This window comes from Chelonoidis abingdonii, chromosome 9 (assembly GCF_003597395.2).
Source record: "Chelonoidis abingdonii isolate Lonesome George chromosome 9, CheloAbing_2.0, whole genome shotgun sequence".
NCBI classification, from domain to species: domain Eukaryota; kingdom Metazoa; phylum Chordata; order Testudines; family Testudinidae; genus Chelonoidis; species Chelonoidis abingdonii.
In genome coordinates, this window is record NC_133777.1 from 82251947 (window position 1) to 82276334 (window position 24388).

At 39.3% G+C, this 24388-nt stretch overlaps 1 protein-coding gene across 3 annotated transcripts in view; it reads left to right on the forward strand.

The window, feature by feature from the left end:
- PIAS1 (protein inhibitor of activated STAT 1) overlaps nucleotides 1-24388 on the forward strand; it is a 92004-nt gene that overhangs the window by 25315 nt on the left and 42301 nt on the right. For all 3 annotated transcript variants that reach the window (XM_032764398.2, XM_032764399.2, XM_032764397.2), the window contains one exon: nucleotides 17332-17776. In XM_032764398.2, the coding sequence (XP_032620289.1) occupies nucleotides 17332-17776 (445 nt within the window). The remainder of the gene's footprint in view (nucleotides 1-17331; nucleotides 17777-24388) is intronic.

Consider the following 24388-nt stretch of genomic DNA (forward strand, 5'->3'; position numbering starts at 1 on the left):
CCCCCCCCCCCCCCCCAAAAATAAAATAAAAAGCTTAATTGACTCTAATACTGTGTGGATACTGTAGTAATCGTACTTTGAGCACAGTGTCAAATAATCTCCTACATCTGGCAAGGTGGGTGAAAGTTCTTGTAAGATCAATGTATATTTCTAGCCCATAGTACTTGGTTTTGCCTTAACAAAGCACTTGGGTATGTCCATACTTGGTGCTATCCCAATTAATTCCATATGTGGGCACTCTTATTCTGGAATAGTTAATCAGACAGAACTCCATGTGTAGACAAGCCTTTGACAAATTAGAAACACTCCCTTTTGTATCCCTATTGGTGAAATCACAGGGGGAGGGAATTCATATTTCAGAGGGAGATCTTGTGAACAGGGATGCCACAAAGCCAGAAAACAATTTTGTCACTTATTTTCTTCTTGGGCTGATAGCAGCGAAGGAAATGGAACATCTGTTTGCTCATGTCTGTCACCCACCCAGGGTATAGGCATGGTTACATTGTGGGGGTGTGGCTTCAGAATGCAGTTCAGTATCTAGCATTGACATGAACTTTAGATACTGAGCTGTAAACAGAAACTTGTATAGATATCTCAGGTAATGAATGACAGTGCAGTCTGCTGCTATCTCCTATGGCATTGCTTGGGAATTTGTGACCATGGAGTGCAAAATCTACTGTTGCAAACTTTAGGTGCCTTTTGGTGTGTCTTATCCTCTTTCTAGCTGTTTGCACAATTTAAACTTTTATTAAATTACTGTTGTTTCATTCCATTTCATGGTAAACAGCAAAAAATTCAGTACCATGCTCTGATTTGTGAAGGATAGAAAAGTGTATACTCTTCAGGATATGAAGAACTGATTGCTTTGCAGCTCTCTAAAGTAAAAGAAAATATTTTAAAAAAAGATGTTGATTTTTTCTTTAACTTGAAGGGGCATAAACATCTGTGCTACGAAAACAAACTTGTTTACTCAAAACACAAACACTTAATTCGGCCCACAAGCCTGAAGAGAGGGACATGTCTATTGACGTTTGAAGAGGTTTAAATGACTGCTACCAAAACCAAGTAGCAACAAAACTGAGTGCAAAGATCGTCTTTACCTTGAATTGCTTTAATTCTTGCACTTAAGATATTCCACAAACAACTTCCGGCTGTCCTCTCATTCCCTCCCCCAACACAGTATGAGTACATTGATTAAATTCCACTTGCATTCTCTTTCAGCATAAGAAATCTTAGTCCATCTTTTCTTTTAAAAATTGACTTAGGTATATATCTTCTGCACTAGATGATACTTGTAGAATAAAAACACAGCTTCCATCTCTAGCCAGTGCTGTAGTCAAGAGTTCTGGCTAAAGTGACACCTCGTTTCACATGTGGGATTTCTTGTTCTGCAAATCACAATTTAATACTTATTGCTGTGTATTTGGGCATTAATTTTTCAGGTGTGAAGAAGCTTAAATCTGGACATCAAAAGGTGGAAAAATGGATGCTTGTCTTTTTTGCTGCATTGTGATTTGTGAAAGCTAACACTTTGATACTTTTTGCTGGTTATGCTAGAAGGGAAAATGGGATAGACAAAAGTTTGAATTTTGAATGTTCCATTGATGACTGGACTACTAGTGGGCTTGATTTCACAGATAATATGGAATAGTTTCCCCATGTTATCCTTTGACATACAGTAATTTGCTCAAGGTCCAACCAGTTGTGTTTGTAGCCCTAGGTAGACTCTAGTGAGTCTTGTTACACATGAATTAAAACCGTCCCATCAACCAGCTGGAGGGCTTAGTCAGGGGTAAGAGCATTTGTAATAAAAAACCAAATTTGTCAGACAATTACGCTATCCCAGATCCTTGAAAGCATGTCTGTATTACCTTCCTCATTCATCTTTACCCATAAAAGCTTTCTTGACACAGACACACTATTGCATATAAAAAACCTGTTAAATTAGTTTTTTGTAATTACTTGTCTTTAGCATTATATTAATGAATAGCACTGTAAAACAAGTCCTATCTGCAAGACTAAATACACTGTGGAAAATTAAGCTCAAATGCCCTGGGAAGAAAATTTGAGTTTCCTACAAATAAAATAAAGGGTACAATCTTTGCAGTACCACACCCAGCCACTAGCAGGACTCAGGATGGAGTGCCCCTGTCTCAGGTTTCCTAAGTTGGGCATTTGGATAACTAGAAATTGCTATCAAGTATCAGGGGGTAGCCATGTTAGTCTGTATCCACAAAAACAACAAAGGAGTCTGGTGGCACATGCTCAAATAAATCTGTTAGTCTTTAAGGTGCCATCAGACTCCTTGTTGTTTTTGTAGAAATTCCTAGTGACATTTGAAAAATCTTGGCCTTAAACCACCACCCATACAGATAAGTTGGGTATTTTCATTTGTTTATTTTGATTTATTTTGTTGTTGTTAAGTTTGTTGACCAAACTACCAAAAAAAAAAAAAGAGGTTGAGGCTATTCCTTTACTATCCACACTCCAGTAATATACTGAGAATGATGTACTCTCATGACATCTTGGAATTTTCACTAGCTGCTGAGTCTGTTATAAACAAGATCACAGGTTCTAGACATCAAATACAGCTCATTTCTATGACCTTAAAACAAAATGATGTGAGTTAATCTATAATAAATCAGTAAGCCACTGTGCAAGAAAGATGATTTTTCTATTCTTAGATGTCCAAGCAGAATTTTTAATAACTCTGAAGTGCTAAAACGGTTTTTTGAACTGATATATTAAAATGTTTTCAGTGGTATTATTAGCAAGAAAACTGACAGGTGTTGTGTGAGAATATTATACAGTAAATGGTATCTGACTTTTGAAGCTGTATGTCATACTTTTGCCACTGGAGTGAGAAGCATAGCATTAGTAAATCAGAGCCACAAACTGGGTGGTGTTACATGTGAGCTGCTTAAGGTGACTGATTTAGAAGAGAGAGAACTAACACACTGGATCAATCCTAGTTCAATTTTTTTCTTGCAGTTGCAGTCTGTTAAAATCACTTGGGTAGCAGATTATTTTTAACAATAAAATAAGGTTACCTGAAACTTTTTATTTGCAAATGGAACCAATAAATAAATGCGTTTGTTCAAAATGAATGATTATGAACTATTCTTTTCAGGGCATAAATACATAAAATAAGGTTTTCCTCAGGTAAGGATGCTACGTCATCACCTGTGTATTACAGGAACATCTGATTGGCACCTACTTATTATTTTAGGGATGTCAATCGATTACAAAAATTTATCATGATTAATCCTGCTGTTAAACAATAATAGAATATTTATGTGCCAGATGTGCTAAAGATTCATATGTCCCATGATGCTTCAACCACCATTCCAGAGGACATGCATCCATGCTGGTGATGAGTTCTGCTCGATAACAATCCAAAGCAGTGCGGACTGACGCATGTTCATTTTTATCATGAGTCAGATGCCACTAGCAGAAGGTTGATTTTCTTTTTTGGTGGTTGGGGTTCTGTAGTTTCGACATCAGAGTGTTGCTCTTTTAAGACGTCTGAAAGCATGCTCCGCAGCTCATCCCTTTCAGATTTTGGAAGGCACTTCAGATTCTTAAATCTTAGGTCGAGTGCTGTAGCTATCTTTAGAAGTTTCACATTGGTATCTTCTTTGCATTTTGTCAAATTTGCAGTGAAAGTGTTCTTAAAACGAACAACACGTACTGGGTCATCATCCAAGACTGCTATAACATGAAATATATAGCAGAACGCAGGTAAAACAGAGCAGGAGACATATAATTCTCTCCCAAAGAGTTAAGTCACAAATTTAATTAATGCATTATTTTTTTAACAAGTGTCATCAGCATGGACATGCGTATGTCCTCTGGAACGATGGCCGAAGCATGAAGAGGTGCATGAATCTTTAGTGCCTCTGGCACGTAAATATCTTGTGACGCCAGTGCCATGTGAACGCCTGGTCTCACTTTCAAGATGTGGGCAGCATTATCTCCTGTAAATGTAAGCAAACTTGTTTTCTCTTGGCTGAACAAGAAGTGGGACTGAGTGGACTTATAGGCTGTAACGTTTTACATTGTTTTGTTTTTGAGTGCAGTTATGTACAAATAAACTACATTTGTAAGTTGCACTTTAATGATAAAAAGATTGCATTATGGTACTTGTATGAGGTGACTTGAAAAATACAATTTCTTTTATAATTTTTACGGTGCATATATTTGTAATAAAAATAATATAAAGTGAGCACTGAACACTTTGTATTCTGTGTTGTAATTGAAATCAATATGTTTGAAAATGTAGAAAAACATCCAAAAATATTTAATAAATTTCAGTTGGTATTCTATTGTTCAACAGTGCAATTAATCATGATTTAATTTTTTTGAGTTAATCACCTGAGTTAGCCCTAATTATTCTGTACATTTTTTTTACACCTGCTTGGGAAAACATTGCTTTGGTAACACCAGAAAGGAGCTGAGTTTTTCATTATGAATAGCAATATCCTCCATAAAGGCTATAGTGTGTTGTATATTTATTACTGTACTTTTCTGCTATTGCCTCCCTTCCATATTGACTTACTGTAACTTCAGCCTTTTAGTGTTCTGTATTCATAAGACAGATGCAGGAAGTTACAACCTGTCACGGAGGGGCTTGAAGTTTCCATTAATTTTTTTGCTCTTACTCTCTCTTGCAATTTTTCAATTGGCTGATTACAATTTTTATAGTTCTATTTTAACAGCATGCTAGTCTTACAAATGGGATTTAAGATTAGGGAATGTGGCTTCATACAGAGAAGGAATATGTTATTCTTCCTGACATCGTTGCTAATACTTTCATAAATCTTACGGTGATCCTGGAATTCCAGTTGTTTAGTTTGTAAAATCTCTGAAGGGATGAACAGATCTTAGCCATATGTGATGTAAAACCTCATCACCTGCAATCGTAAGATTTTACCAGAACATCCAGAAAGATTCTTGTTCTAGGGTCAAAGAGCTATCTGGCAGTGAAACAGTGTGTTAATGCTGCTGGAAGCTGTTGGTATAGTGAGATTAATGGAGACCTTTTCTGTACTATGATTTAATCCTTTAGCATGGTTTTCCTTGTGAACAAGGATTAATTTTTGAGGACCTCATTTAGAACCATATTTTAGAACCATGCTATAAACTTCTTAGAGAAGTTCTATACCTTGGGGGAGCATGTTGTAACCCTCATTTTCATATAATCGTGATTTTGCGTATAAAGCATGCCTTGTAAGGTACCAGGGGAAAGGTTGTGATGTGCTGAAAGTTATTTCTCTATCCATACATGTATATCATTAATGCATATAAAGTTATGGGAATTATGTAGTGTGGTTGTCACTAAAACATGCTGTAAGTTGGGGGAATCAGCCAGATATTAGCTCCCCAGAGGCAACAGCAAGGAAAGTAACCAACGCCTGGGCAGGATGTCAAACAATCCATCAACAGACGTTGTCCAGCAAGGGAGCTACAACTCAATGACTCACCTGCATGAGGCCATACCAGGGTGATTGCTCAACCTTGCTTGGAGAGACTCAGTAATGCTCATCTGACTCTGAAGGGGTGGGGGCAAGGAAAGGCCATGATAAAAGGGAGAGACGTTTGCCATGCTCTTCCTCTCTCTTCCACCTACATCTACAGACACCACCACACCAAGCGACTGAAGCGCTGATCAAGGGGAGAGCCTGGCTGAAGGGCAGCCAGCCAGCCAGTGGTGAGAAGCATCTAAGTTTGTAAGGGAACTGAAAGTGTTAAGATCAGCTTAGACTGCATTTTGCTTTTATTTCATTTGACCAAATCTGACTTGTTATGCTTCAACTTATTATCACTTAAAATCTATCTTTATAGTTAATAAATTTGTTTGTTCTACCTGAAGCAGTGTGTTTGGTTTGAAGTGTGTCAGAGGCTCCCCTTGGGATAACAAGCCTGGTACATATCAGTTTCTTTGTTAAATTGACGAACACACATAAGCTTGCAGCGTCCAGCAGGCACAACTGGACACTGCAAGACAGAGGTTCCTAGGGTTATGTCTGGGACCGGAGCTATTGGCTAGTGTCATTCGGTTGCAAGTAGCTGGGAGCAGCTTACATGCCAAAGGCTGTGCGTGAACAGGCCAGAAGTGGGGGTTCTCACAGCAGAGCAGGTTAAGGCTGGCTCCCAGAGTCAAGAATTGGAGTGACCTAGCAGATCACTGGTCCAGGTAACACCAGAGGGGAACTTCATAAAGCCTCATCACCAGCAATTGTAAGATTTTACCAGAACGTCCAGAGAGAGAGAGACTTGTTCCTAGGGTCAAAGAGCTATCTGGCAGTGAAACAATGTGTTAATGCTGGATGCTGTAAGTATAGTGAGATTAATGGAGACCCTTTCTGTACTATGATTTAAGCCTTTAGTTTGGTTTTCATTGTGAACAAAGATTAATTTTTGAGGACCTCAGAACCATATTTTAGAACCATGCTATATATTTCTTAGAGTACACCTCTACCCCGATACAAGTCTGTCCTCAGGAGTCAAAAAATCTTACTGCGTTATAGGTGAAACCGTGTTATATCAAACTTGTTTTGATCCGATGGAGCATGCAGCCCCACCCCCCTGAGTGCTGCTTTACTGCATTGTATCCAAATTTGGGTTACATTGTGTCATGTTATATCAGGGTAGAGGTGTAGTAGTTTATAGCTTGAATCACAGAAGAAGAAAAAAATGTCTGTATTTGTCTGGGAAACAGTTGTAGAACTCTGCTAAATGTGTCTGAATCCTTAAGGCTCGTCTAAACAATAACTGCTGCCAGTTCTCCTTATCTATTCAGGCCTAGTCTACATCTAAAACTTAGATCGATCTAGCTACAGGAATGTGAAAAACTTACACTGCTGTGAGACAAAGTTAAGCTGACCTGAGCTCCGGTGTTGATGTTGGTAGGGCGATGGAAGAATTCTTCCTATAATCTGTCTACTGCCTTTCAAGGAGGTTGATTTACTCAAGACAGAAAAGGCCCTTCCATTGCTGAAGCAAGAGCTTATACTACAGCAACAATAGCTGCATGCAGCACTGCAGCTGTAAGGATTGTAGTGTAGACTTACCCTCAATACCTCTGTAATGGAAGCCCTTACAAAATCTTAGCGTACACTGGGCCTTGCCTTACACTCTGTGCAGAGTAGAGCACAGTGTGGTCATTAGACAGCTTTCCTTCTTAATTTTTGTTTTTGTAAATAATTATTTCAGTGAATAGACATATAATGTCAGAGGTTCCTGCTTACAGCTAGCGTAACTTGGACTTTTATATATCAGGCTCAGGTTCTCCAACATTTAAGCATATAAGTAGTCCCAGGTAAATCAGTGGAGCCACCCAAGTGAGTAAAATTATATATGTGCATAAGTGTTTGCAGGATCAGGTAATACAATAAAAGTCTTCAACTTTGTATCTATACAGCTACCCCAAATTTTTGATGTCTTGTTTCTCAGCTTCTAGTTCTTATTAGTGGCACATTCTGAGACTTCTAAAATCCATTTATATGCCATTGGGACTTTGTTTGAGTTCCATCAGTTATATATTTAAAAGAGAACCTTTGCATTTCCTTGGAATCAGCACCAGGGCTGTTAGCTCTGATAATTTTCTGTTATTAATTGTGTATTTCCTGTCGGAAACTCAATAGAAATTCTGCAGTGACTATGATTTATAGTTTTGGAGAGGCTTTTGTTGGGGGGGGGGTGTTTGAGAGAGAATAAGTTGACATTTAAAAACAAGAAACCTCAGAACGAGAAGGAAGAACAACCCCAGGAAACAAACTTGTGTTCTCTCCCCGCCCCCTGTTCTTGTTTTGGAGACATTTTATAACTATTGCCCTTGTTACATTCCTGGCAACTTAAAATAAATTATTTGGGATTTTAATCTTTGATTTTAGGTGGGAAAGTTCTCCTAGTGGTAGCACCTTTTCCCTCTTCCATTTTTTCCACATTCTGTTTTTCTTTCTGCTACTTCCCTGTCACTTGTAGCTAATCTTTAAGGTTGTAGCAGGGGTAGGCAACCTATGGCACGTATGCCAAAGGTGGCACGCGAGCTGATTTTCAGTGGCACTCACACTGTCTGGGTCCTGGCCACCGGTCTAGGGGGCTCTGCATTTTAATTTTAAATGAAGCTTCTTAAACATTTTTTAAATCTTAGTTACTTTACATACACCAATAGTTTAGTTTATATATTATAGACTTATAGAAAGAGACCTTCTAAAAACATTAAAATGTATTACTGGCACGCAAAACCTTAAGTCAGAGTGAATAAATGAAGACTCGGCATACCACTTCTGAAAGGCTGCCGATCTCTGGGTTATAGTTTTCCCCTCCACTTCCACTCTACCCTTTGTCTTTATCTACCTTCCCCTTCCTTTCTGTTTTTAAAACAAATATTTACTTCCTGTAAAAGATGAATAAGGTCTTCAGCTTCCTTGGTACTGAGTAAGACCTTTTAGAATATTGGGTGGAGCGTCATAAAGGTCTTTGTGTGGCTTTAGGCAAAAAGTGTGGTTGGGTGTCCATCCAAATACATATTTAAAAGTGTCTGCCAATGCAGTAACTTTCCATAGAAGGGTCACAACTTTTTAGTCAGCATCCTGGACTAATTTGTCCTTCCTGACTTCTCTAAGGATGCCACTTGACCAACTACTGTGATGTAAAAATACTCATTTGCTGGGTTGTATCTTTCACATGCTGGAGTGAGAAAGTGTTGGCCAATGTGGGAGCTTTAGGCAAAAATCTCCGTCCTTTGCGCCTTCCCTTAAATGCCCCTAGATGTTATCTTCTTTTGCCTTTGGTGCTTGTACAATCTTTACTTCCAGTGTTTGCTAAAACTCTGGCTTAATTTAAAAGTAGTTACTTGTTTGGAAAGGATTGGGGAAGACAGAGACCTGGAGGCAGCACAAATGGGAGAACATCCTTTCCTGTTAGGAGGGAAATAGATGTGTGCAACCATGTCAGAGTTGGGGTGGAACAAGGCCATGAGAGTCATAAAGCCAAGATGGCAATTTTGAATAATACTTGTAGAGAGCTCTTTTTGAAGTGTTTTAGTCTGCACATCACTCACATTGAGATACAGAAATTAAATGACTCGCCCAAGGCCATCAGTGCATCTGTGTCTTAAAGTGAAAAATGAACCAGGAGATACAGCACTGGAAGACCAGGGTGAGATTTTTATACATAAGATAATTCTCGTTCATGACTAATGCTCCACAGTATTACACAGGAGCATATATTTGTGTGTTATGTAGCCAAACAAGAAATATCAGATTTATATTTTCAAGTTAGATCTAGCCTCTAGTGTTACAAGGTCATGACTAATGAGTCAAAATACAGATACTTTCCTTCCACTGCTTGTTTATCATCTTACCCTGATACGCACTTTGAACAGCCCTTAAGCTGTCCTAGGGCCTTTGTGTTCTTTGACTTAGCTGCTTATGCTCTGCTTTATGACATGGACTATATTAAAATGCGTCTCTGCTAAAGGAATTACATGAGAACGGCTGTACCGGGTCAGACCAAAGGTCCATCTAGCCCAGTATCTGTCTACCGACAGTGGCCAGTGCCAGGTGCCCCAGAGGGAGTGAAGCTAACAGGCAATGATCAAGTGATCTCTCTCCTGCCATCCATCTCCATCCTCTGATGAACAGAGGGTAGGGACACCATTCTTTACCCTTCCTGGCTAATAGGCCATTTATGGACTTAGCCACCATGAATTTATCCAGTTCCCTTTTAACATTGTTATTAGTCCCCAGCCTTCAAACTCCTCAGGTAAGGAGTTCCACAAGTTGACTGGTGCTGTGTGAAAAGAACTTCCTTTATTTGTTTTAAAACCTGCTACCATATAATTCATGTTGGTGACCCCCTAGTTCTTGTATTATGGGGAATAAGTAAATATAACTTTTCCTTATCCACTTTCTCCACATCACTCATGATTTATATACCTCTATCATATCCCCTTAGTCTCCTCTTTTCTAAGCTGAAGAGGCCTAGCCTCTTTAATCTTTCCTTATATGGGACCCTCTCCAAACCCCTAATGCAGAAAAGGGCAACTAAAAATGAACCTTTTCTAGTGCTAGAATATCTTTTTGAGATGTAGGAGACCAGCATCTGTACACAGTTTTCGAGATGTGGCGTACCATGAGATTTATATAAGGGCAATAATATATTCTCAGTCTTATTTTCTATCCCCTTTTTAATGATTCCTACATCCTGTTTGCTTTTTGACTGTCTCTGCACATCGACAGAGAATTCCACTGACGACATCAAAGAATTCTTGTTCCTCGACTTGTTGTAGCTAAATTAGCCGCCATCATAATTGTATTAAGTTGGGTTATTATTGGTTTCCAATGTGCATTACTTTACATGTATCCACATTAATTTCATTTGCCATTTTGTTGCTCAAATCACTTAGTTTTGTGAGATCTTTGGATTGAAGTTCTGCACGGTCTGCTTTGGGTCTTAACATCTATGAGTACAAGTTCAGTAACAATCTCAAACTTTGCCACCTCACATGTTGACGCCCCACCTTTCTTCCAGATCAATTATAATAAATTGAAGTAGGGATTGTCCTAAGCACTGACTATACCATTGGGGAAAATCCAACTTGAGTGTAGCCGGAGTGCCCGGTTTTCATTCATTCTCTACCATATCTGGCACTAACCTTTAAACCTAGTAACACATGGGATCCTACGCAACTATCAGAATTGTTGTAAAGTGGATTTTCAGCAGCACAGCTTCTCACAAGTTCCAGCTGAGCTAGAACAGAGTTAAGAACACGTCGCCCTTATCTAGCAATTGAGTCCACCACCTTACGATTAGACACCAGTACAGAGACTTCATGCAAATAGGAAATTTCTGTGCGCATCATAAGCAAGGTTCTAAAGCGTTAAGTATATTACACGCAAGTCTAGCCTTGGTGAGGGGACCTTGTCAAAGGCTTCCTGAAAAATCTAAGATACCACTATGTCCCACTGGATCCCAACCTATGTCCACATGTTTGATGTATGTGACGCACACCATTCAAGAAGAACTTCTAATATGAGAATAGATGTATAAAAGTCCGAACTGCAGATGTATTTTGACCACGTTTATAGCATGTAAAAACCATTTGATTATTGCTACAATCAGTTTGGTTTTTTGCATATGCTGACGGAACAATAATTAGAATGATTCTTAAATCTATTGTGTCTGATACAACCCAAATTTCTGGCTACAATGTCGCAGGTCTGGTGAGCTGGTGGTCAACGCAGATGTTAACCTTAACCCGGTCTGTAATTGCTCGCGGATGCAACCATTCTCAGCGCCCGTTTTTAAATATGGTGTTACATTGCCTAACTTCCAGTCAATTGGTACCCGCGAAGCCGATTAAAGGACATGAATAACCAAACCTAGCTTAATATTCCGCAAATCATGTTAGAGTTCTTTCAGAACTCTTGAGGTGAATGCCATCTGAAGGCCCCGAGTGACATTAGTTAATGGTTAGAGTTATCAATATATTCGACAAATGTCCTCTATGAACCTAGGTAATCTGTGACAGTTCCTCAGATTGGGGCACCTACAAAGCCAGTTCAGGTTTGGGACTCCCTAAACATCGCTGCAGGCTGTGAAGACTGAAGCAAAGAATCCATTTAGTTTCTCTGCAATGACTTTATCGTCTTTAAGCGCACCTTTTGTATTTCGATCATCAAGGGGCCCCACTGGTTGTTTAGCAGGCTTCCTGCTTCTGATGTACTTAAAAAACATTTTATTACCACCTTTTGGAGTTTTTGGCTAGCCATTCTTCAAACTCCTCTTTGGCTTTTCTTATTACACTCTTGCAGTTAAGCTGACAGTGTCTGTGCTGCTTTCTATTTGCCTCGCTAGGCTTTGACTTCCACTTTTTAAAGGAAGTCTTTATCTCTCACTGCTTCTTTTACATGGTTGTTAAGCCACGGTGGCTCTTCTTTTAGTTCTTTTACTGTGTTTCTTAATTTGGGGTATACATTGAAGTTGGGCCTCTATTATGGTGTTTTGCCTGTATCGCCATGTCAGCAAAACATTTACGTGTAGATGAGGCTGGAAAAATCAGAGAATTATTTTTTCTGATTGTTTACTTTGCTTGACAGCACTTTGTGTGTAGTCAGTGTTTCCTCACTATAGTTTGACCATATCTATACTAGGAATGCTTTTCTGGCAAAGGGCTCCTAGTGTGGATGCAGCTTATACTGGCAAAGCTGGGGTTTTCTTGCATAGCTTATTCCACCCCCTCACCTCCCCAGCAAAACAACCTGTACTAGTAAAAGCACAGTTTTGGAGGTGTAACTCCATCTAAGTGAGGAGATTCTGCCAGCGCAGTTGTCAGTCAAGGCTCAAACCTATTCAGACCCCTAACTGACAGCTGTGTTGGCGGAATGCTAGTGTAGATGTGGCCTTAGTGAGTTCCCATATTTTTCCTGTTGCTCTTATGCTACAACAGGGAAGGAGGGATAAAATCAACAGGGGGGAAGAAATCAATAAAATGGGAAAACATCATAAAACTACAAAAATTAACAATACCTAAAATCTAGTTTGTTTCAAAAATCAGCTTTAAAATAGTTTCAAGTTGATTGAGTACACCTGTTTAGGGAACACCATGTCACTTTTAGCTTCTTAATGTTGCAAGTGTAATCCAGTGAAAAATGTTATTTATTTTGGTTAATGAAGTTTGTTTATGCTATGGATCATGCTTTCATCATATCAGTACTTACGACAAATGTTGGGTGCTTTACCTTTAAGGGGAAAATGCCTATTCATAGGGTGTGTCTCTAGTTGGAAAACTTCCTTATCCAGTCTGGGTTTCCCCCGTGTTTCCAAGAACTGAAGCTGTATATTCTTACCAAAGCAAGAAAACTGCAGAATTATGAGGGATTCTAGCCACTGAGGAAATGGTTATAGTAGTTGTTTAAACCCTTCAGCTTAACAAATGGGTCTCTTTAAACAAAAGGAAGATTTACATGTTGTATTTCAGTGTCTCAGATGTACTTAAATGTCACTTTCTCTCTCAGTTGTCAACACTATATTGTAAGTGACTGAAATGTTCTAAGACACCTCTCTTTTTATGAAATAGTTCATCTGCTCTGCTTAAGTAAATCCATATAAAGAAATACCCTTTAGCTAGAAGAGGCGTATAGAGTAGCTGCACATGTAAAAGATGCTAATAGATCTCTCAGCTGTGTCCAAACCATGTGTACTCTACACCGAGCTGGCCCTAATTTCTGCAGCGTGGTCCTTGGATCGTATTAGCAACCCATGGTCTGGGTGTCCCTAAGCCTCTGACTGCCAGAAGTTGGGACTGGACTACAGGAGAAGGATCACTTGATAATTGCCCAGTTCTGTTCATTCCGTCTGAATCATCTGGCCCTGGCCACTGTCGGAAGACAGGATACTGGGCTAGATAGACATTTAGTCTGACCCAGTATGGCCATTCTTATGTTAACAGAAATGTAGAAATTCTGTGACAACTTTATTTAAATTAAAATGAAGATGTTTAAATATGAAAATGAATTATATAATCAGTAGAGCAGCTACTTTTTTTATATTGTGTTTCTTTAGTTTTTAGTATACCACAGACTCTTATATTGACAATACCTACCCACACTGTAGAAAATTTCATGCAGGAAGCTGGAGGTTTTAGGAGCTGGATAGGGAACATTTCAGACTCTTGACATCTAGGGAGATGAAGAAAATTGGTTGGGTTTGTGGGATAAGCAAGTTTCTGCTAAAACAACAAGTAGCGAGAGCTCTCTATAATATTGTCATATTTTAGATTTCAGAGTTAATTCATTAAGTGAGTGAGTCAGTATACATATCAGAACTATTGGTGGTTTGAAGAGTTTGGGAATACAGCAAAGCATCATTTTATACTCATTTTGCATCTCAAGTTACCTTCATAGTCACAGGTGGCAACACCTTTTTTTAAAACTTTTATGGAACCTTAGATTTTTCATTATACTAAGGCAGCAAACAGCGGTAGGGAGTGGACTTCACAGCAGTTTCCATGGTTGTGGAAACTTGGAAGCCTGATGCTACCTGCCTACCAAATATAGGAGTTATTTTAGGCCGCAACTTATACTAATTGCTCCTCAGACCCGATGAATATTATCTTGACATCTGTCATTGTAAATTGACATCAGAAATACTGAATAATAAAGATAGGGTTTTAGAAAATTCTATACAAGAAAAAACAGGTGGTCATTTTGGGACTGTGGGCTTTTAATTTCCCATAACCCCTTGCATTTCCAAAATTCCCCTGCAGGAAAATCCTTCAGAGCGGTGTCACATTGGTTTGCTATTCTGAAAATAGCTCTTCCTCAGTCATCAGCAGAGATTCCCAAGAGAAACTGACCAGAGTCTTGTTTAGGACTTTGTTTCTGTTGGGGTTGTAGGGAAGTACTGTATGCACAGAGGGTTCTCAGTTTCATTCAGTACACACAAGTCCTCTCGGTTCCCTAAGAGAAGTGAAGCAATCTAGACTTGTCATTGGTCTCACTCAGCAGGCCATCTTGGGAAATAGGAGAAGAGACTATGCAAGAGTAAAGGAACCAGAGGATACAATCATAAATGGAAAGGAGAAGCCTATATATAATGTTTTGAGAGTTTGAAAAGGAAAATAGAAGTGAATTGCTAGTTTTAGATTAGAAATGTCATCTGAAAAATTCATAGTAATTCAGCTAACAGTGGTGGTCAATGCCTATGGCCTTACCAAATTCATGGTTCATTTTGGTCAATTTCATGGTCATAGGATTTTTAAAATAGTCAATTTCACAGTTTCAGATGTTTACATGTGAAATTTCATGGTGTTGTAACCAGTGTTCCCTCTAATTTTTTATGCCCATGTACAGAATGTTTTTGGTTACATGCACCAATATGGAGGTGATGTGTGGCACATCACCTTCATATTGGTGCACATAAGAAAATTCATATAGTGGGGGTGGGACCAAGGGGTTTGGATTGTGGGAGGAGGCTCAGGGCTGGGGTCGAGAGTTGGCATGTGGGATGTGTGGGCTCTGGGGTGGGGCTGGGGATGAGGGGTTTGGGGTGCAGGCTGCCCTGGGGCTGCAGTCAGGAGAGAGGACTCCTCTCAGCCCTCTCACTACAGTAGCTCTGGGTCTGGGCTGCGCCGAGGGAGGGACTTCTCTCCCAGGTAGGTCTGCACTGGGGCCGGCAGGGAGGGGCGCCTCTCCCCTGGCCGCAGCCCTGTGTCCGTGCCTGGGGTTTAATAGGCAACTGCGCAGCTTAGAGCGAACTTAGGTTGTAATCTCACCCAAAAGGGAGTTGTGCGGGTGGGGGGTTGCCATCCTTACTTCTGCACTGCTGCTGGCAGAGGTACTGCCTTCGGAGGTGGGCAGCCAGAGAGCATTGACTGCTGGCCAGATGCCAAGCTCTAAAGTCAACGCCAGTGCCAGCAGCGGAGCAGCAGTGCAGGTATGGGGGGATGGGTTACTATATATCTGGGGTTTTCCCTGCAGCCTCTCTGCCCAGGTTGGGTGCTGACAGTTTGGGCCTTGAAGCTTCCTGTAGATGGGGAGGTTCCTGGAGTGGGTCTGACCCAGGATTGAGAGCGACCCCTGCAGGGGAAAACGAAGTCCTGTCCCTCCTAACCCTGGGACTAGCAGCTGGAGCCCGGCTCATGGTTGAAGCTCCTGACTGGGGCCCCCTGAGCCCTGCCCCTCCCCTACGATAGCCAGATTTCACAGGGGAGATCAGATTTCACGGTCCATGACTTGTTTTTCACAGCTGTGAATTTGGTAGTATCCTATCGATGCCAAATGAAATAAAACCTCCTCTAAGTATTTTTGAAACCTGCGGCTTTTTCCCTTCCCCCTCCCTTTGCCCCAAATGCACACTCTAGTTCCTCTTTGCCATTTGGTTTAAGTTCTGTCTCAGCTTTTTAAAATGACAGTATCACCAAACTTAAACATTGTCAAATGATTTGATTCTCTTTTTATACACCTCGTGGGAGGTTTTCTTTGCATGTAAAAATTCCCACCCCAAAAACCTAAGTCCAGCACCAGGTAATGCTTTTGATGTAAGTGGCTAAGAGAAAATAGATCTTGAGGCAACCCAAGGTGATATGTCCTTCAGAACACTTAAATGGCCTAGACCATAAACACATGTACTTGTATATTATTGTTTAAAGTTAATATTTTAGTATTAATTCCTGTTTAGAGGAGCCACTTAAGGTAAACAGCTTAAACAGAATGCATTTTAAAAAACATAATATTTGAAGTTACCTCGATGAAATGTCAGATTTTTTTCAAGTTTGGAGGATACTAGTCCTTAATAGCTGCTAGCTATGGTGGCTAAGATAGCTGCATCTTATTTTGCCTTCACTTAAGTTCTCTGTCTTTTTAGTAGGGATGTGGGGGAGAGGTTTGACTGATATGGGGGTTGAAAATTGACTAGCAGAAGTGGAGAAAGAGGGGTGAAAAACAGTGATGACAAAAGAAATAGTTAAAAGCAATACACTGACTACTTCTGTAATTTCTTCTTCTGACTTTAACATTTTTTGACTGTGCTCAAGTATTATGGTGATAGGCAACAGTGTACAGTCTGAAGACTAGGATTCAAGTAAAATCATGGATAACAAAATATCCTTCCAAATACCTGTCTTGAATACAGTGCAAGCTTCATGCTGAAGTTATTTTATTAGTATAGTCCATTGTGATAGTTGGTACTTGTCAGTTAACGGACTCTGAATTTTAGAGAGTTTCTTTCTCTCTCTCTCTCTCTCTCTCTTTTTTTAATTAACGGATTTCTTTTTGTTGTAAAAACTACTCTAAATTTCCACGTAGCACAAGCAAATTCAAAATGGTTTTAAAATGTGTGTCCTGCACTCCAAGCACTCCCTAACATTTTGGTCATATTAGTGGAACCAAAATTATTGGATCATAGCTGCATTTACTGAAATGTACAACTGAAAGAAAAATATTAAAGTTATGAATAATATACTGGTATCTCACATTACAAATCTTCCTCTTTCTCTCCTTTCCACCCCGTGGGTCTTTTTCTCAAGCTGGTCTGCGTTCTCCTAAAATTTTCACTCCTGCCGTGATGGTCTTGGATCACACTTAGCAAATGAAAGATCAGTACCTTTAAAGTAAAAAGGCTGTTACAAACTTTCTAGATCTAGATTGCTACTAGTACTCAGTAAACACAATCACATTTTAAGTTGTGTTTTAGATAGTCAAGGATGGGATAGAAATGTCAGCTTCTAAATAAGCTATAATGAAAAAGATTAACAGAAAAGTATTGACGCTGGAGAGGTGGTAACTGTAATACTAATATTTATGAATTTTGTTTGTCTTCAAGCAAATGGTTATGAGCCTTAGAGTTTCTGAGCTGCAAGTACTTCTGGGATACGCGGGGAGGAACAAGCACGGACGCAAACACGAACTTCTCACAAAAGCACTGCATTTGTTAAAAGCCGGCTGCAGCCCTGCTGTCCAAATGAAAATTAAAGAACTCTATAGGCGGAGGTTCCCTCAGAAAATCATGACACCTGCAGACTTGTCTCTCCCCAGCGTACACTCAACTTCCATGCCAGCAACTTTGTCTCCATCTACCATTCCACAGCTCACTTACGATGGCCACCCTGCAACGTCACCATTGCTTCCTGTTTCTCTTCTGGGACCTAAACATGAACTGGAACTTCCCCACCTAACATCTGCGCTCCACCCTGTCCATCCAGACATAAAGCTTCAGAAATTACCTTTTTACGACTTGCTGGATGAACTGATAAAACCAACTAGTCTAGGTAAGGCTATAATGTTGTTAATTCTATATTTAGAATATCTCTCCAATAATAATATGGGGGTCGGGGGATTCAGCTTCTAGCATATAAACTGTTTTAAATGTTAAATCAAGACAGGATTTAGAGAACCAATATTTCTAGATACAAGAAACAACTGCATCTTGGAACAGCTTGTTCTGTAGTTCACAAGAACAGACAAATTATCTTAAGTAACACCCATCAGTTGGTTCAAATAGTAACTATAGTTAAGACACTAAGTACTGGTGCCTCCAGTGTAAATAAATTCAACATCCTCATTGGAAGGAATGGGAAAAAACAAGCACTGTGCCGCTAAGCGTTAGAAAAGGGAAGCGTTAGAAAAGGGAACTTACAAATAAGGAAGTCTGAACAAGTAAAAGCAGGTGGCTAAACCAGAAAGTTCAACAAAAACTTGGGCCTAGCAAAAACAACAAAAAAAAATAATCTGTGGTCTATATTATGTAGGAAATCAGATTAAATAATCATAACGGTCCCTTTTGGACTTAAATTTACTAACCTATGAAAGACCTGCAAATTTTTGTATTTGTGGTTATAATCTATAACATATTTGTGTAGCTGACTAGAATAATTTGGAGTCTTACAAAGCAGCATTTGTGTTCCTGTTCTGGTCCCTGGTTCAACAAAGCACTTTCTTAACTTTAAGTGCTTAGGTGGTCCCATTGATTTCAGTAGGACTCCTGGGATGCATATAAGAGCCAGTCCTTTTGGTTTCTTCTTGTAGTGCAGAGTAAATAGTAATTGTCTAGTCTTTAGCAGAACTGACTACAGGCAGTATGGGGGCATTTTGAAAAAAAGCCACAAATATAAGAGGAATGCATACTAATGCTTTTTTATGTCAGTGAGGAAAAAACCCACAGGTTTAGCAATTGATAGATGTAAACACTTGATTCAGCTTAAAAAAAAACACGTTAAAACTTTGAAAAGACTTTTTAAATAACTGGGTTACAAACAGGTAGTTCTAAATCAGGGGTAGGCAATCTATGGCACGTGAGCTGAAGGCAGCACGTGAGCTGATTTTCAGTGGCAATCATACTGTCTGGGTCCTGGCCACCAGTTCGGGGGATTCTGCATTTTAATTTAATTTTAAATGAAGCTTCTTAAACATTTTAAACCTTATTTTCCTTACATACAGCAATAGTTTAGTTCTATATTATAGACATATAGAAAGAGACCTTCTAAAAATGTTAAAATGTATTGCTGGCACGCAAAACCTTAAATTAGAGTGAATAAATGAAGATTCGGCACACCACTTCAGAAAGGTTGCCGACCCCTGTTCTAAATGTAAATACAATTGAGGACCTGCCTTCCTTGACAATCACTGTACCGCTAACTACAGTATAGAAAAAGGCTGTGTATTAATTTCTCTACTTTAATAAAGTAAAATATTTGTTTTATGCTATTGGGTACATGGTGGTTTTCGTTAATGTCTTAGGTTATTTAATGGATGTTTGCCCCCAAATGATTCAGATATCCCTTTCATTGTTGTAAGGAAGTCCTCCCTCCCCCTCAAAGTGTGTTGGTTGTCTAGACCACTTGCTTTGTCTTCAAATGGCTGATGCACATTCCAGGCCCTAGTGATTTCTCCTGTTGGAAATACAGCCTGCACTGTTGTCTTTTATTGGTTTCTTTTATTCCTTGAACCTTTTATAGGTGAATAGGAATTTTTTGATTTCATCCTCCTTTTCCCATGATGAGACCAGCCTGGAGACGTTAATTGGGATTCAGAATGACTAGCTCCCCGCTTCTCTCAAATGGAACCTGTTGTCAGTCTCTGGTCAAAGACTTTTCTTGAGTTCTGTGCACCCTAATTTATTTAGGTTTCGCTTAATCCTTTTCAGAGTAGTTACTTGGTTACATACATTCTAGAAAAGGCTCAGATCTTTCACTTATCATTCCCAAAACAGAATTATATCCTTTGTACTCAAATATTGTAGGTAGCCAGTTCATTAATTAATGTGATTACCAGGTAGGCAAATGGAATTTACTTGCCATTTTTTCTGTTGTCAAGAACAAAAGAAGGCAATGGATGTAAATCTGTTGTCACTTGTTTCCTCAGAATGTAGCTCCAGACTATTAAAATATCTTCTAATGTAGAGTAAACGAGACCGTGGGTAGGGAAATAATCCACTCCCTTCCCTGACAAACCCACCGATGCACCTATTTGCTACACCAGTACTGACTTGGACTCTAAATACATTCTATGGGTGGCATACCTGAGATCACTTATTCACTGATGTTTTGAAAACTCCTGCACTCCAATCTGGGTCTGTGCTGGTTATCTACTATGTATGTATCTTGTGAACCTTGTAAGCGATACTTGTAATCTCTCATCACTCAAGCCTGACCCCAGATGTACAATACCTTCCTTCTTAACTTCTGTAGACTTGATTTTAAACATTAGTTTTAATACAAGTTTTTATGCCTGTAAAATGAGCAGCATTGATTAGAAACTGGAATGCTAATTACTTCCCCCGCAATTGGAGACCTTCCATTTAGAGTAGCTGCAGCAACTCCTGGTGCTATGTTGTCTGTGACAGACAACCAAGGTTAGAGGGCTATACAGTAGCTATTCAATCACTGTTGACCTTCTCTGGGCTTATAATATACCATATAGCTTGCAGTAGTGAGCTGTAGCAGTACAGAGACAGTATATTCACAAAGCAACATTGGACTTGTAAACCTCACTCTCTATGGCTAGTGTTTTACACTAGCTGAGCTCTTTTTGAAAATTCAAAATAACAGACTCCACAGCACAGAGTAGTGGAATTATCATTATCTGCTATTGCTCTGTTCAATTGCAGATTCTCTCATTTTCCCTCCAGAGCATTTCCAGTACACAACTCTTGTTTAGCATTTCCACAGCCCTGCAGTTAATAAAAAGAAATTATGGTTATATTGTCTCTAGCATTGAGACTTGAAGGGATTTACAACATCCCTTCTGGCCCCAAGAAGGCTGCCTATAGGCTTGTGGAGGGTTTTTTCTTTTAAATGAGAAGAGGAGATGTCTGGTTCCAGCTGAGCAGTATATGGAACACCAGTTGATTTTTAGCAGTGTTAGGTGTTGTAAACTCAAGAAAGCATCTGTATTGGACAATGCACCTGATGTAGGCCGATTAGTATAATCTATAATTAAGTGTGTTCTAGCAATGCATATTGGTCGTGAGTAGGCTTGGAAGGATTCGATTTTTACTGGTGAATGTCAGAAGCATCAGTTTCACTGTACATACACAAACCAACAAAAATATATTTCTATCAATGATAATCAAAGTTACAGATAGGCAAAGAAAGAAAAATGTTTGAATTAGGCTCTTTACAAATGGACTAGTGAATGAATAGCAAAAATGGGGATGAATTTGATGATTTAAGGATATTTACTTCCTAGATTTGGATACGTGATGCAGGCAATTTATATGTAAAGCGTTGACTTTGAATCTCAATGTCTCCTGATATTAAATAATTGTGTGACCTCCCATTAATAATTTCTCATAACTGAAAATTTAAATCAATAACTTTTTTAAAAAAGCTTTAAAATAATCAATATTACCTGTTGAAATTATTTAAAAAAATACTTAATTCTGTCAAGCCTAGCAATGATGCTTTACACCAAACCCTCAAAAGCATTGTTCTGTAATAAACCCCAATTCTTAGATGTCCTTGTGACATACCGTGGCACAATCTAGAATAGTGGGGGCCATGTCACCCCTGTCCTGGAACATGGGGTAGCCACTAACCTGGACCGCTGACAGCCTCCAGCATGTAGGTTGCTCCCAGCTATGACTGTATGTGCTGCAGCCAGCCAGCCACATCTCTGCTCTTACTAGCCAGAAAGATTAGCACAGGGTGACCTCAGCACTCCCAGTCCCAGCTTTTCCCCTAGAAATGTATGTCCTGTACCGCCCAGCCCTCTCCTGGACAGTACAAATATATTAAATCTATTATTCCTTTAAGGGAATAATATACACACTGCTTATTACCAGTTACCTGAACACTTCAGGTTGTGCACTGGATTACAGAAAACAATTTAAACAAGTTTATTAACTGTAACAAAGAGAGATTTTAAGTGAGTACAAGTAATGAGGCATACAAGAAAAATATAAAGTCCTTACTAGTGTCTAACTTAATTTTATATTAGATTCAAACAATTCTCACCACATACTTCCAGCAAGATTACTAACAAAACTCTTCATGTCAGGACCCCTCCCCCAAAGCCCAGTGGCTGTTTCCTTTTGTCCTCTCTGGTGCAGAGAATGCGATGGGTGGGGAGTGTTTTGGGGTGTCTGTCCCTTCTTTTTATAGTCCTGTCCCCCTTTGAGAAGCATTTACAGCTGGGAGCAAGGTCACAGGCAGCCTGGTGAAGAAAGGAAACTTCATGCTGTTTCTTTGCTCAGATGTAGAGTTTTTTGTCCCTGCTCCCTTCCTTGCCAGAGAATGGGCGGTTAGCAGGTAATAGTCCATCAGCTTTGTGGCTTGCTCTTTGTCTGTGAGGAACTGGTTTACTCACTCCCTAGACTTACCTGGGAAGCACACCTGAGTCATCCTTTCAGCTTGTATTCAGAACTTTGCATATAATATTGCTAGGTGTATTTTGCCATGGTATTATTGATCAGCAAGTTGAGTTTTTAAATGATACCTTGCAAGGCATAACTTGTACAAACATTATTTGAAGTGTATGTAGGGTGTGAACATGGTATAGTCTGTCACAGTCCCTTAATAAAGAATCTTCTTCGAGTTGTTTTGGTCTGTACAAACTCTTCTCTAGGGTATCTTACTAAAACATTCTGGACTGAACCTACAATTGGCTGATGATGCAAACAATCCTGATTGACTTAACTTCTGGGTGTAATATCTTTACCTTGCTGAAAATGATCTTGTCTAAGCCAATTGGCAGAGATTCATCCAGCAGTACATTATGTTCTTATTTAATGAAAATATAGTCTGAGCCACCTATAAAACTTTTCTAAAATTGTTTCAGGCTTGCGGGGGGTGGGTATTTTTCCCCTCTCAGAAAATACTGAAGGGATCTTGTTTTCATAGTGTGAAAAGCATTCTGTAGCTATAACATGTCCCTTTCTAGATTTTCTCTAAAAAGATTAACGTTTAAAGAGTGCACAGTTTTTGCGCTATATTGGCACAACTAACAGTGTGGGAATTGTTAGGCTGCTAGCCTGTTTTTGGTCTGTCAGAATAACCCTAAAATACCTGAATATATTTGAAAACTGTAACAAAGGCTTTCTAGCTTTAAAAGGAATCATATCAGGTCATGTGAAAGAAGCGTACAAAGCCTTTACAGATTCTGTCACTAAACTGAGAACACAGTTAGGAAAGGTTATGCGGAACTGATCTTCGTAACTTTAGAACATGGAAAAGTGGAGGTCTGTGAGACTAGTCAGATGTGTGTGTGTGCACAAATCTTGCAAAATTTTAGTTTGGTAGATCTGAAAATCAGAGAATGTGCATATGACACTAATCTTTGCTTAGTGGCTTAAAACTGATGCACATGAAACTGAGAAAATGGAGAAGTCGATGTGATGTCAGTTACAAATGTCAAACCCTTATCAAACACATTATGAATAGTGCATCAGCTGTACGCTCTTAGTGTGCAAAATATCTGCAGTTTGCTGTAAAAGCTAAACTTTAAGCCATTTACTCAATTTAAAAAAAAAACAACACTTACGTTTTTGTGGTAGTGATTTTAGTATATAATGAACTGTCAAAATTGAACTATAACATGAAGGGACTAATGCTGAAGCCGTATATTATTAGTGGCTCAAATTAGCATGCTGGAGATCTCCCTGCGTGTAGCAGAGCTATGTGGTTGACTAAACTTTATTTAATTAGTTCTGAATTAAAGAAATTTTTTTTAATTTGAACTGATGATCACAGGACTTACTGGAGAATGTGATGGTTGCATTAAACGTGATTCTTCAGGGTTTATGTAATTAGACCTTAAATTTAAATGTAAGCTGATTTCTGGTACACTAGGATTGACATAATCCTTACCAATCTTTAAAATATGTTCACTTTTCAAGTTTGAGACTTCAAAACCTCAAACTGTGCTAGTTTAATAAAATCCACATCATTCAAGATCAGGTTTAGAAGTGGAGAATAAAATGCAAGAACAACTGAACACTAAAAAAAAAAATTATAACAACATTCTAGTTCGATAAGTCAGCAAATATCTGTGCTACAGAGGCATAGCTATTGCACGGTATCTGTGCTGCTGTAACCCTGTAGTGTAGATGCAGATTACTGCAATGGGAGGGATTTTTCCATCGCTGTAGAAACTACACCTCCCTGAGTGACAGTAGCTAGGCCAATGGAAGCATTCTTTCATGGACCCAATTGTGTCTATACTAAGGGTTAGGTCAGCATAGTGTAACTCACACATTCCCTGGGTGGGGTGTTCTGTCCCATCTAGTGGCACTGAGACCAGTTAGAGAGAGAGAGAGACATATTAATGAGTCTGCTCTACCGCCTTAGCTAACAGCCTTATGGCTTTTAGCTCATGCAATAGAGCAGTGGTCCCCAACCCTTTTCGTCTGGCGGGCGCCGGATGACGAGCCATGGAGGACCATG